This window comes from Malus sylvestris, chromosome 14, assembly GCF_916048215.2.
Source record: "Malus sylvestris chromosome 14, drMalSylv7.2, whole genome shotgun sequence".
Classification (NCBI taxonomy): Eukaryota; Viridiplantae; Streptophyta; class Magnoliopsida; order Rosales; family Rosaceae; genus Malus; species Malus sylvestris.
The window spans coordinates 26,892,180-26,907,126 of NC_062273.1; the positions used below are offsets into that span (position 1 = coordinate 26,892,180).

At 40.5% G+C, this 14,947-nt stretch overlaps 1 protein-coding gene and 1 pseudogene across 2 annotated transcripts; both read left to right on the forward strand.

Annotated features, from left to right (window-relative positions):
• Positions 1-1,404: 1,404 nt before the first annotated feature.
• On the forward strand, positions 1,405-8,219 carry LOC126600515 (protein NEN1-like). Of its 2 annotated transcripts, XR_007615455.1 has the most exons (7): positions 1,405-1,774; positions 2,072-2,229; positions 2,342-2,388; positions 2,481-2,544; positions 2,828-3,195; positions 3,325-4,032; positions 8,121-8,219. XR_007615455.1 is itself a non-coding variant. In XM_050267088.1 (6 exons), exons 1-6 carry the CDS (start codon positions 1,492-1,494, stop codon positions 3,536-3,538), a joined length of 1,134 nt encoding a protein of 377 aa, XP_050123045.1. In that variant the 5' UTR covers positions 1,405-1,491; the 3' UTR covers positions 3,539-4,131. The 2 variants fall into 2 exon arrangements, 1 of the variants encoding a protein (XP_050123045.1); XM_050267088.1 differs by lacking the exon at positions 8,121-8,219 and having other exon boundaries at positions 3,325-4,131.
• Positions 8,220-9,248: 1,029 nt separating this feature from the next.
• LOC126600513 (protein NEN1-like) lies at positions 9,249-14,474 on the forward strand (annotated as a pseudogene).
• Positions 14,475-14,947: the final 473 nt, after the last annotated feature.

The following is a 14,947-nucleotide window of genomic DNA, read 5'->3' on the forward strand; positions in this document are numbered from 1 at the left end:
CCTGTAATTCCATACCAGTGGTAGTTGGCAGTTAGGTGAGAGACTTGTTTCTATAGTTTCGAGTGTTTCAATTTTTATTTTCTTAGTATGAAACAATATTCTTTCGATTTCCGCTACCAATAGTTGTCGTTGGTGTTGATCTGTAAATTCATGCATAAAGTCATATTAATGGTAGCTGGCAATTAGGTGTTACGCGTAAATCATTCCGGCTTGAGGTTGTGGGTAATGCCCTGACGTTAATGGTGAGAATAACCAATCTCCCACTAAACGTTTTGGAACCTAATATTCTTTTACTGATTGGAGGGGAAATTGAAGAGATTTCATACATTTATCTTGTCAAATGACTTAACTCACGTATGTTTAGAGTAAAAGTTAAATTTTTGTTATTTACTGATTATTGCAATATAAACATAAAAGATTTAATTGCAATGCGATTGCAACTTAAATGATTATGATTGTTTATCCTTGCAATAACATTTCTTCACATATCATATGCTAGGTGTTGACGTAATCATATAAACTACAAAACTTAAATCGTGACAATTGAGAAAAAAAAATTCAGTGCGTCAGAAACATGGTCCGATACACCAAATATAATAATAATTTATTGAATTTTTTTTTTCAAGTTTCCAACCAATTATATTATTACGCAAACCAAGCGCTATTCCCAGCACACTGAAAAATCTTTTGACAATTGAAACTGCAATGACAGAAGTGGAACTTCACTCAAATTAGGCATCTTGGTGTTGCTAATCCGTAGAGCCAAAACGACGTCGTGGCCGTTCCCGGTGCAACAGTTGCGCGGTCAAGTTTCTTTTGCTTTCACAAAACAAAGGCTTTTAAATATCAGTTGAAGCCGTTCCCGCCAACACCACGGCCTCCAGAGCTCTGCAACAACGCCTCTTCTCTCTACTACAGAGCTGCAACTCGATCAAAAAAACTCACCCAGATTCACACCCAAATAACAATTCACGGACTCACACAAAAGAAGCTACATTCTTGTTCCGATTTTATCGTTCTATGTAGCTTCTGGGTGTCTCCAAAGCTACATTCTTGCATGAAACGGGAACATCATACGGGAAAATTGAAACACATGGCGACATGTGTTAGGTTTGAGACACCGCCACCCTGATGTACCCGCTTCTCCCGACAGAAGCATGTCTTCAGCTTTCTTGATGAGTTTTGTTGGAGTTAATAAAAACCAAAGGTTGCTTACCAAGGAAGCAAAAGCCGCATTGCATTTGCCCAACGCTTAATATTTTTGGTCACAATTTGAACACTTTATTAAAGCCGCATTGCATTTGCACAAAGCTACCTTTTTTCGTCCATCTGTGATTGGAGCTACTGCTAATACTTTTTCACCAGCAAAGTAGTGTTCTTCTTTTTGGTAGCTTACCAAGGAAGCAACCCGCATTGTACATCTGCTTTAATTTGAACACTTTATAAACGAGGACTTGGGTTTTGATTTGTACACTTGAAGAATAAAAAAAAATGGCCAGTCGGAGCGAGGACCGTTGCGAAATAGCCTTCTTCGACTTGGAGATGACGATGCCGACCGGAACTGACCAGGACCGCACCATCTTGGAATTCGGGTCGATTGTCGTTTGCCCCAGGAAGCTGGTGGAGCTCGACAACTACTCCACCCTGGTCCGACCCGTCGACCCCTCCGTCATCAATTCCCTGCCCGACCGCCGCAACGGCATTACCCGCGCCGCCCTCATCGACGCCCCTTTTTTTCTAGACATCGCCGACAAGGTCTACGACATTCTCCACGGTTAGCTTCTTTCCTTTTGATTTTTGTTTTCTCAGTTTCTAACTCTGTGTTTGGCTGCCGAGAAAGTTGAGGGAAAAAATTTGAACTTTTATCTTTAATTTGTATGAGTGAAGTGATAATTAACATGAAGGTTTGATTTTTATGGTTGGTTGTGTTTGGTTGCTGAGAAATGGAAGGAAAATTAGCTGAAACTAAAGTAGTTCAATTTTAATTTTTGAGGGTTGCTTTGGATTTTTCATTTCTGCGGTTGTTGCTGGTGGATAATTTGCAATTTGATTTTGTGGTTGTTGTGTATAGGACGTATATGGGCTGGTCACAACATTCTCCAGTTTGATTGTGTGCTGATTCGGCAGGCTTTCGCGCAGATTGGTCGGCCTACACCAGAACCGAAAGATACAATCGATTCATTGGAATTCTTGAAACAGCAGTTCGGAACAAGAGCTGGTAACATGAAGGTAATTTCTTTCTCTCCATCTGTTAGTAATGTTGTGCATTTTCTAGGTGTTGATGTATGTTACTTGTGAATGTTATCGTTGATACATACATGACACAAATAATTTTGCGCAGATGGCCTCCCTTGCAACCTATTTCGGGCTTGGACAGCAGACACACAGGTATTTCTGCAAACCTACTTCGAGTTTAAACTAATTACTCTTGCCTTCAATTTGGTTTCCTTGAACTAATCCTTTATGTAATGGTTTGTCAGGAGTTTGGACGATGTTCGAATGAATCTGGAAGTTCTGAAATGCTGTGCGGCCGTTTTATTCTTGGTAATGATATGATTTTGATTTGTACGGAATTTCATGTGTTGGATTTTAGATGGTAGTGAGGAGCTCACACGTTAGGGGTGCGGTGTTACCATGTTAGAATATAAATCAATAGTATGTCCTCCTCTTTTTATCCTTTGTTTTCAACTTTGAAATGTATGAGGAGGCGCGACGTAGATTTAAAACTAGTCTTTCTAAAACAGTACTTGGCTCACATACTCAAAGTTAGACCTTTTGAAGCTCAAGTTGAGCTGCTCAACTCAACAATTGTCTGATCTACTCACAGGAGTCGAGCCTCCCGAACATATTCAAGAAGAATAGTCGGGAGTTTTTACAGCCAGATGAAGTTTCTATTCCTTCCATCCATCCTACCCTTTTGATGTTGGATAATGGGAGTCTTAGGATAGAGTTGTTACACAAAGATGAAACTTTGCAGCTTTGCTGTAGGCATATGGAATTGCTGTTTGGAATCAATGAAGAGTATTTTGATCTAACTGGCCGATTGGATATTGTTTGTTTCGCATCACAAAATTTATGCGAAGTTCTTGATGCATGTGATGGCGTTGCACAAAAGTTGTCTATGGATTCTGGTAGCCGCTCCGAATGGCAGCCTGCTGTGATCCGAAGGGAGGGCTTTTATACAGTGAGATTACAGTAAGTTTTAGTCTCTCACGCACACGCGCGCACAAGAAAACACATTATTACTGCAGTCTATTGGCTACTGAGAAAGGAGATTCATCTGATCAGATATGTACTGTTTCTTTGTATAATTTGTTTTTGCAGCATACAGCACGCCACAGAGATATATCAAAAAGAGCCTTCTGGCGCCGAGCAGAGGCTCTTCTTCACCGAGTTTGATGCTTCAGAACTTAGCACCCTTTTCAAACCGCGGACTTTTATCGATGCATTCTTCTCCTTGGAACCGTATGACTGTCAGTATCAGCAGATGGCAGGCATTAAGTCGGTGGCAAAGAAATTGATTCTTCTTTCCAATTGATGGATGAATTTGTATCTCTGATTTATTTGATGGGGGAAGGGGGAAGTTGCTCTGTTAAATAGTTGTTCAATTCTATAAAAAAAAGTGGAAATTGTTGAAGATCAACACCAGCCCAATTGGTTTGAATTCTAGAGAATTCTAGCAATGGCCGGTGTATGTATATTAAACTAGAAACTTCTAGCAACATGTAAGTCGGTGGGTGTGTTTGTAATTAGAATGTACTAGAAACTAGGAAAACATAAGGCCAATTAGGAAAGCATGTCGGTGGCAGTGCATGATCACTAGCTAGAAAGATCTAGCTATTTGTACAATTGTGTGGCCATTATGTAATGCCCATGTCGGTAGGCAAAGGGAAAGTCGGTGAATACCACCTATAAATAGGTGGGTGTGTGTGTGTATTGAAATGTAACAAACAACCAACAAGAAATCAAGAAGGCAACCAACTGAGAGTGAGAAGTAAGAATAGTCTTGTGAGGAGTGTGAGTGGTCTAGAGGTTGTCTCTAGAAAATGAGTGAGTGTCATCGCTTCTAAAGTTGTATCCTTGTGAGTGTTGTAATATTTTGTGTGTGTAATACAAGTAATTTGTTTACTTGTGTTGTCTCTCCAACACTTGTGTTAGAGTTGTGTACTCTAAGTTTTTCCTCAACAATTGGTATCAGAGCGGTATGATCAGGGACCATCTCTAGTGAAGTTTTTGAGAATCGTGAGAAGTTTAGGGCCGGTTTGGTATCCTATTTGAAAATTTTTATCATTTCTCAAAACATTTTTTAAGAACATTTCTTGAAAACAGTTTTTTTGAAGACTCAAAAACTTGATTGGTTTCTAATTTAAAATTTTTAAATCTTACGACTTAAACTATAACAAAGAGATCTAAAAAGAGGAGGTCGCAAGAGAGGTAGAAAGAGAAGAGAGGAGGAAAGAAAGTAAGATATGATTTAAGGAAAAAGAAAGAAGAGAGATAATCAGACGAGATAAAGAGGAAGATGAGTGAGAAAAAGAACCTAAAGAATAAAAAGAGCGAATTGGAGGAGAGACGAAAAAGATTTAAAAAAAAGGATAGAGAAAGAAGAAAAGAGAGAGATTTGGAGTGAGAGTGGAGGAGGAAGAGAAAAGAAAGAATTGAGTTTAAGTTTAAAAACTCTAAAAACTCACTTTTTATGTTTTTATATAATAGACTATATTTTTTAGTTAGTCTTGAGTTCAGTTTTTGAAAATAGTCATACCAAACAAGTTTTTAAGGCCTAAAACTTGAAAATTGTTTTTGAGTTTAAAAAGTTGGATTCAAGTACACTACCAAACAGGCCCTTAGTACTTCGCAAGATTATTCGTTAATCTTGTTCGGCTTATCAAAGTTTTGCCGACACGATGAGAGATCTTTAAGTTGTTGGAGGAATAAAAAAGTTGAACAATAAAAATTACAACATATGGGCGACGTGTATGGATTCTTACCTACAAGGCCAAGATCTTTGGGATGTCGTCGGCGGTAATGAAGTTACGTAGCCGGAAGAAGACACCAGCGGTGCTCTGCAGAAGTGGAAGATCAAGGCAAGGAAAGCCATGTTCGCCCTAAAAACCACAGTCGAGGATGACATGTTGTAGCACATAGGGAAGACCAAGACACCGAAAGAAGCATGAGACATCTTCGCCACACTCTTTTCAAAGAGGAATGATAAAAGACTACAGCTTCTCGAGAATGAGCTGTTATCAATGGCCCAACGAGACATGACGATTGCCGAATATTTCCACAAGGTAAAGTCTATTTGCCGTGAAATTTCTGAGTTGGATCCTAGTGCTGCCATTGTAGAATCCAGGATAAAAAGAATAATTATCCATGGATTGAGACCCGAATATCGAGGCTTCGTTGCCGCTGTACAAGGATAGCCGATGCAACCATCACTTGTTGAGTTTGAGAATTTGCTTGCCGATCAAAAAGCTTTGGCAAAGCAAATGGGAAGGGTCTCGTTAAGAGGTGAAGAGGAAGCACTCTACACCAAAAGTAAAGGCAGCTTTAAGCAACATGTTAGTGGTGGATCTAAAAGAAATGGTGAGAAGGAAAAAGGTCATCAAGGAGGAGGGAGTTCTCGACCAGGGGGAGCTCCAAAGTTTCACGGCAACTATGGTCAGTCCCAAAATAATAAAAGGTTTAAGGGCAAGTGCTACAATTGTGGTAAAAAGGGTCACATGGCAAAGGATTACTGGTTCAAAAGGCCTACAGAAAGTAATGTCGCCTACTCAGAGAAGAAAAGTGAAGATGATTGGGACGTCGTTGCGTCTCTAGCTATGGATGAAGAATGGGACGCAGAAACATCATCTTGTTGGTGCTTAGAAAATAAGGCGTTGCTCGATTCGAAATAGATTAAGGATACGTTGCAGGGGAAACTGGGAGACCAAGTTGCCCAAATCCAATCAAGTCCAGATGAGTTTGAAGATTTATTTGCTGGAGACGATGTCGAGCAAGAAGTACCCAAGAGCCTTTAGCAAACTGGTGTGTATCAACAACTAGGAGAAGTTAGACCTAGTGAAGTGGAAGAATCAATTCCACAATCACAACTAAGGAGGTCAACAAGAGTACAAAAGCCAAATCATAAATATGTCAATGCTGTTATAGTTGATGAAGCAGTAAAAGAACCTAAGACGTTTGAAGATGCATCACAGAGTTCTGAATGGGTAAGAGCTATGGAAGAAGAAATCAATGCGCTTAAGCAGAATCAGACATGGGATTTGGTGCCAAAGCCAAGGGATGTGAAACCCATATCCTGCAAATGGGTGTACAAGATAAAGCGTCGTCTTGATGGTTCAGTTGAAATGTACAAGGCTCGGTTAGTGGCTCGAGGCTTCTCTCAGCAGTATGGACTAGACTATGATGAAATGTTTAGTCCAGTAGCAAAGCTTACTATTGTACGAGTCCTACTTACACTTACAGCTAACAAAGATTGGAATGTATACCAGATGGATGTGAAGAATGCTTTCTTGCATGGAGAGTTAGATCAGGAGATCTACATGATGTAGCTAATGGGCTTTAAAAGCGAAGCTCATCCTAAGTACGTGCAAGTTAAGGAAAGCACTTTACGGTTTGAAACAAGCACCAAAAGCGTGGTACAGTAAGATTGCAGAGTTTCTCACACAAAGTGGTTACTCAGTGGCGTATGCAGATTCCAGCTTGTTCGTTAAAGCTAATGGAGGAAAGTTAGCTGTCGTACTAGTGTACGTGGATGACCTAATCATCACAAGCGATGATGAGGCAGAAATTCATCGAAAAAAAGATAATTTGTCAGTTCGGTTCAAGATGAAAGAACTTGAACAACTCAAGCACTTTCTTGGATTAGAGGTTGATCGCACACAAGAAGGGATATTTTTGTGTCAGCAAAAGTATGCAAAAGACTTGTTGCAGAAGTTTGGGATGCTTGAATGCAAGCCAATCTCAACACCGGTGGAACCTAATGCCAAGATGTGTGCACATGAAGGCAGAGGCTTGGAATATGCAACAATGTATCAACAATTGGTAGGTAGTCTGATCTACTTGACTCTGACTCGACCTGATATTTCTTATGCAGTTAGTGTGATGAGTCAGTATATGCAAAATCCAAAGAAGCCTCATCTAGAAGCGGTTCGACAAATATTGAGATATGTAAATAGTACAATTGACTATGGTCTCTTGTACAAGAAAGGTGAATACGGTAAGTTGGTTGGCTATTGTGACGCAGACTTTGCAGGAGATCATGACACCAAGAGATCGACCACTGGGTATGTCTTCAAAATTGGTTCTGGAGTAGTTTCGTGGTGCAGTAAGAGACAACCAATGGTGTCTTTGTCAACCACAGAAATAGAGTATAGAGCAACAGCAATGGAAGCTCAAGAGAATGCAGGGCTGGTACAGTTGATGAGTGATCTACATCAACCAGTAGATTATCCAGTACCATTGTACTATGATAACCAATCAGCAATTCGCTTAGCGAAAAATCCAGTCTTTCATGCAAGAACTAAACATGTAAAGGTACACTATCATTTCATTAGAGAGAAGGTCTTGCAAGAAGAGATTGAGATGAGACAAATCAATACAGATGAACAAGTTGTGGATTTGTTCACTAAAGGTTTGAGTACCGGCAAGTTTGAAAAGTTTCGTCATCAACTTAGAATGAAAGAAAGAATGAGCTGGTGTTGAGGGGGAGTGTTGAAGATCAACACCAGCCCAATTGGTTTGAATTCTAGATAATTCTAGCAATGGCCGGTGTATGTATATTAAACTAGAAACTTCTAGCAACATGTAAGTCGGTGGGTGTGTTTGTAATTAGAATGTACTAGAAACTAGGAAAACATAAGGCCAATTAGGAAAACATGTCGATGGCAGTGCATGATCACTAGCTAGAAAGATCTAGCTATTTGTACAATTGTGTGGCCATTATGCAATGCCCATGTCGGTAGGCAAAGGGAAAGTCGGTGAATACCACCTATAAATAAGTGGGTGTGTGTGTGTGTGTGTGTGTATTGAAATGTAACAAACAACCAACAAGAAATCAAGAAGGCAACCAAGTGAGAGTGAGAAACAAAAATAGTCTTGTGAGGAGTGTGAGTGGTCTAGAGTTTGTCTCTAGAAAGTGAGTGAGTGTCATTGCTTCTAAAGTTGTATCCTTGTGAGTGTTGTAATATTTTGTGTGTGTAATACAAGTAATTTGTTTACTTGTGTTGTCTATCCAACACTTATGTTAGAGTTGTGTACTATAAGTTTTTTCCTCAACAGAAATCAGGGGATGATGATAGTTGTGACATGTAATTGCGACATCTCTGATTTATTATTACAGAAATGGTTTTCGAACTCCTCTTTTCTCCTCGTGCGCTCATTCCTTTTGTCTTAGCCTTTGAATTCAACCAATTGTACCGTGTTCCTGACACACTGAAGAATCTCTCGATAATTGAAACTACAATGACTGAAGTGGAACATCCTCAAATTAGAACATTTTAGTGTTGCTAATTCGTAGAGCGAAAACAACGTCGTGGCCTTCTTTATAGTGTTATTTCTGTTCCTGGTGCAACAGTAGCATGGTCTATAAGAATCCTATGTGGACTCAACTAGTTAAAGATAAAGGAGAAATAATATGCTGGTAATACAAATTAATAAGAGTTTGGATACGTGGAAAGCTACATCATAAAATGAGGGGTATACTTTCATCGTGCATTTGAAAGGAAGCACTAATCACAACCTCATCTACACGATTGAGATTTGAAGCAACGGGAAAATAACCAACCCTCCACGATAGATGGGAGTTGGTTGTCATTGCTTCTATAAGTGCAAGAGTTCCCTGCTCACTGAGAAATACGTTCTGCAATTAGGGTTCTATCACCATTGGAACATAAGGTCTTGAGTGAGTAGAAGAATTCTTGAGTGTGTTAACAATAACCATGGCTGCACCAGGTAAGTCTTTCTTATCTAATATCAAATCGTGACCTAGTATGCATGCTAATAACTAAGTTTATTCCAACATTTGGTATCAGAGCCTAGTTAGCAAGCCCTAGATCCGATGAATTAATAAGAAATCCTAATGCTTTAAGAATGTATAAAATTTGTATGGTGATTGCTGCAGTTTATTTCCTTTTATCGTGAGCACTATAACTCTTCCACTAATATGTATTTCTCTTCTCTGTGTTTGTGTTGGTTGGTGGAGTAGGGTTTTTTTTTTTTGTTGGATCTTTTGAATTGGAGCTTCAAATTCCATCGTGCATGGGTGGTTCAAGCATGTTGCCCAATATGAAATTCTCACTCTCTCAGTCTGCTCGATGGTGTCTTGGTTTTGTTGATGCTTGATTGAAGGAATGGATAATCATGCTATTTTTACCATTGGACAAATGTTTATTAAATCTTTAGCAAAGTGGGATTTTATGGAAATTTTGGTATAGGAAAGGATGCATGTAGTGATTCAATTTTGGTATGGAAATTTTGCTATTTCAACAACGGCTCTTCTCTCTGCTACAGAGCTGCAACTCGATAAAAAAAAACTCACCCAGATTGACACCCAAATAACAATTCACGAACTCACACAAAAAAGCTACATTCTTGTTCCGATTTTATCGTTCTATGTAGCTTCTGGGTGTCTCCAAAGTTCCAAACCAGACATATCAGATGTGCTTTTCTATGCAGAATAGGAAAAGAGCAAGTCCTCAGCTTTCCTAAGACTTGAATCATTCTTAGCTGCTGAAGGGTATATCAGACGGAAGCTGGAAGGACTTGCATGAAATGGGAACATCATGCGGGAAAATTGAAACACATGGCGACATGTGTTAGGTTTGAGACACCGCCACCTTGATGTACCGTTTCTCCCGACAGAAGCATGTCTTCCGCTTTCTTGGTGAGTTTTGTTGGAGTTATATTAATAAAAACCAAAGGTAGCTTACCATGGAAGCAAAAGCCGCATTACATTTGCCCAACGCTTAATATTTTTGGTCAAAATTTGAACACTTTATTAAAGCCAAAGCTACCTCTTTTGGTCCATCTGTGATTGGAGCTGCTGCTAATATTTTTTCACCAGCGAAGTAGTGTTCTTCTTTTTGGTAGCTTACCAAGGAAGCAACCCCGCATTGTACATCTACTTTAATTTGAGCACCATAAACGAGCGGGGACTTGGGTTTTGATTTGAACAATTTATAAACGAGCAAGGACTTGGGTTTTGATTTGAACACTTTATAAATGAGCGGACTTAGGTTTGATTCGAACACTTTATAAACGAGTGGGAACTTGAGTTTTAATTTGAACACTCTATAAACGAGCAGAGACTTGGGTTTTGATTTGCACACTTGAAGAAAAAAAAATGGCCAGTCGGAGCGAGGACCGGTGCGAAATAGCCTTCTTCGACTTGGAGACGACGAGGCCGACTGACCGCACCATCTTGGAATTCGGGTCGATTCTCGTTTGCCCCAGGACGCTGGTGGAGCTCGACAACTACTCCACCCTGGTCCGACCCGTCGACCTCTCCGTCATCAGTTCCCGCCCGACCGCCGCAACGACATTACCCGCGCCGTCCTCGTCGACGCCCCTTTTTTTCAGGACATCACCAACAGGGTCTACGACATTCTCCACGGTTAGCTTTAATTTGAACTTATATCTTTCATTTGTATGAGTGAGGTGATAATTAACATGAAGGTTTGATTTTTATGGTTGGTTGTGTTTGGTTGCTAAGAAATGGAAGGAAAATTAGCTGAAACTAAAGTAGCTACAATGTATAGGACGTATATGGGCTGGTCACTACATTCTGAAGTTTGATTGTGAGCGGATTCGGGAGGCTTTCGCGCAGATTGGTCGGCCTGCACCAGAATCGAAAGATACAATCGATTCATGGGAATTATTGAGACAGACGTTCGGAAGGAGAGCTGATGACATGAAGGTATTTATTTTCTCTTCATCTGTTAGTAAATGTCACCGATTAGATTTTGATCCGAATCAATTCTTTAAATTCTCCTGTTTGGGTTAAAACTTGAATCTTGGGCTTGGGGGAAGTTGGCCCAAAAAGAGAAAGAAAAGCCCGAAGTTAGCCCAAACCCAGATAACTCTTGAAGGCTTTTTCCCGACTAGGTGCATGCCAAGTGGTATAAGACCAGCCAGCTATGCAGCCCAAAAAGAGAAAGAAAAGCCCGAAGTTAGCCCAAACCCAGATAACTCTTGAAGGCTTTTTCCTGACTTTTAAATGGCAGTACAAATAAAATAGTTGATGAGTCACTACCCTTCAAATTGCATTCGGGCAAGATTGTTGCTACAGGATGCCAAGCCAAGATGTCTATAAAAGGAGCAGGAGAGGTCAGAATCAAGGACACTCAAACAAACAAATACAAGCACAAACTCTGCTTAAAGCCAGATTTGCCTTCAAAACGAAGCTGTAGTCAGCCTAAGCCTTCATCCCTTTCGGGATAAACCTTTTTGTAATAGCTCTGCTACCCTGCTCAACTCTTGCTGTAGTATCGATCTCTTTCCTGTAAACTCACATCCCAGTCCTTTTTCTAAGCTTTCAAACTTCTTGCAAGACGATCAGCCTTGTCCGACCTTCTTTGTTTTTGTCTGTGTATTCATTAGCCTAGCAATATGTTGTATACTACAAGTTATATCCAAGTTATTTCTAGTAATATGGCTATCAAAAGATTCTCTCAGTGCTTAGATCCGATTTGAATGTGTCTCCACAGTTCAAGTCAGATCTAAGTTCTAAGCCCTCGGGCATATAAGTTTTGATCACTTTAAAAGTCCTTGGCCTCAAGGCATAAAAAAGAACCTGATGTGGACTTAACCCATTCGCTACAAGCTTTGATAACAAGAAGTCCGAAGTTACTTGGGGCGCAAGTAATCGACATGTCACTTAGTTTTATTGCTATTATATTATGATTACCATATAACGTTCGGGGACTGGATGGATTCTGATGGGAAGCCTCAAGGCCTACACCTAAGGCTCCACAAAGGCACCTATTTGGATTCATCTTGTTTCTCGGGCAAGAACATTGAGAATGGAATGGGTTCTAATGGGAAGCCTCAAGGCCTACACCTAAGGCCCCATAAAGGCACCTATTTGGATCCATTCTGATCTTTAAGTTCAGGTAATCAGAAGTATGATGGTCATAAGATCTACATAACCAAGAAAAGGAACCTTATATGTTCAAATACTAAGTTAGTTATTTATGGGAAGCCTAAAGGCCTATACCTAAGGCCCCACAAAGGCACCTGTCAATAACTAACATAGTCTTTCGAATATATAATTAAACTCAAACATCCATTCTACATCTGTCATACTGAAGATGGCAGTGGCACGCCTGAACACTTATAAGTTAATCTTGATTGTGAGCCTCAAGGCCTACACCTAAGGCCCCACAAAGGCACATTTCAAAGTTAACTTTGTCCTTCTCTTTCAGCCTTGCCCGACAAGCCTTGCCCGACGAGCCTTGCCCGACAAGACCGCTAGCAAAGCAGGAGCCCGACAGAAAAGAATCAACCGGCGCCAAACCTCTCGGGGAGCTGTGTGCCGTCGGACAGGAAGCATCCCCACGGGAAATTTCCCCAACGAACATCTCCAAATCCATATTTAAAGGACAAAATGAAATATGTAGTTTTGAGGAGGAGCAGTTTTGCAGTTTCTACGTGTTGATGTATGTTACTTGTGAATGTTATCGTTGATACATACATGGCACAAATAATTTTGCGCAGATGGCCTCCCTTGCAACCTATTTCGGGCTTGGACAGCAAACACACAGGTGTTTCTGCAAACCTGCTTCGAGTTTAAACTAATTACTCTTGCCTCAATTTGGTTTCCTTGAACTAATCCTTCATGTAATGGTTTGTCAGGAGTTTGGATGATGTTCGAATGAATCTGGAAGTTCTGAAATGCTGTGCGGCCGTTTTATTCTTGGTAATGATATGATTTTGAAGGAATGGTAAAGGTCGTACCCAGTGCACAAGGCTCCCGCTTTACGCAGGGTCTGGGAGAGGTGAATGTCGGCTAGCCTTACCCCCATTTATGGAGAGGCTGCTCCCAAACTTATACGGAATTTGAAGGAATGGTGAACCCATAAATTTATACGGAATTTCATGTGTTGGATTTTAGATGGTAGTGAGGAGCTCACACGTTAGGGGTGCGGTGTTACCATGTTAGAATATAAATCAATAGTATGTCCTCTTCCTTTGTTTTCAATTTTGAAATATACGAGGAGGCGCGACGTAGACTTAAGACTAGTCTTTCTAAAACAGTACTTGGCTCACATCCTCAAAGTTAGACCTTTTGAAGCTCAACTTGAGCTGCTCAACTCAACAAGTTTATCAATATAGTAAGAACTAACTATTGTCTGATCTACTCACAGGAGTCGAGCCTCCCGGACATATTCAAGAAGAATAGTTGGGTTCCTTCAAATGCTAAAACAAGAATTTGTAGTGAAAACACCGAACGAGTCTCTAATCTGGTTGAATCTTGCACAGCTCGACCATATGCCTTTGACATGGACCCACTTCGCGATGAAGTGATGCAAGAGATGAATCAGCCAGACAACGCCATGGTAGAAATACCTATGCAAAAGTCTGTTGAGAGCTCTTCCTCTTTGGCTGCATCGGGGAGTTCCCGTGGCACTATGGAGTTTTTACAGCCAGATGAAGTTTCTATTCCTTCTATCCGTGCTACCCTTGTTCCGTTGTATAATCGGAGTCAGAGGATAAAGTTGTTACACAAAGATGAAACTTTGCAGCTTTGCTATAGGCATATGGAATTGCGGTTTGGAATCAGCGGAAAGTATTCTGATCAAGATGGCCGTCCACTATTGGATATTGTTTGTTACGCATCACAAAATTTGTGCAAAGTTCTTGATGCATGTGATGGCGTTGTACAAAAGTTTAAGGATTCTGGTAGCAGCTCCGAATGGAAGCCTGCTGTGATCCAAAAGGACCGTACTTATACAGTGAAATTACAGTTAAGTTTTAGCCTCTCACGCACACATGCGCACAAGAAAACACATTATTACTGCAGTCTATTGGCTACTGAGAAAGGAGATTCATCTGATCAGATATGTACTGTTTCTTTGTATAATTTGTTTTTGCAGCATACAGCACACCACAGAGATATATCAAAAAGAGCCTTGTGGCGCAGAGCAGAGGCTCGTCACCAAGTTTGATGCTTCAGAACTTAGCACCCACTTAAAACCGCGGACTTTTGTCGATGCATTCTTCTCCTTGGAACCGTATGACTATCAGCAGAGTGCAGGCATTAGGTCGGTGGCAAAGAAATTGATTCTTCTTCCCAATTGATGGAGGAATTTGTATCTCTGATTTATTTGATGGGGGAAGGGGGAAGTTGCTTTGTAAAATAGTCGTTCAATTTTATAAACAAAAGTGGGAATCAGGGGATGCTGATGGTTGTGACATGTAATTGCAGTATCTCTGATTTATTGTATCTACAATTTATTATTATAGAAATGGTTTTCGCACTTTCTTTGTCTCCTCGTGCGCTCCCTTCCTTTCGTCTTAGCCTTTGAATTCAATTAATTGTATTATTACACTTGGTGTACGAGCCATGTTTTCGATGCACTGAAGAATCTTTCGACATTTGAAACTACAATGCCTGAAGTGCAACAATTGCGCAGTCAAGTTAGTTACTTATGCTTTCACAAAACAAAGGCTTTAAAATGTCAGTTGAAGCCGTTCCCGCCAACCCCACAGCCTCCAGAGCTCTGCAACAACGCCTCTTCTCTCTACTTCAGATAACAATTCACGGACTCACACAAAAAAGCTACATTCTTGTTCGGATTTTATCGTTCTATGTAGCTTCCGGGTATCTCAATCACGCCCGGAAAGTTTTCGAAAACGTCGAAAACCCAAGTACGACAGGTGTGGAACCAGATGATCAGAGGCCAACCAGACAGAAACGCTGCACATGGAGACGTGTGATAGGTTTGAAGGG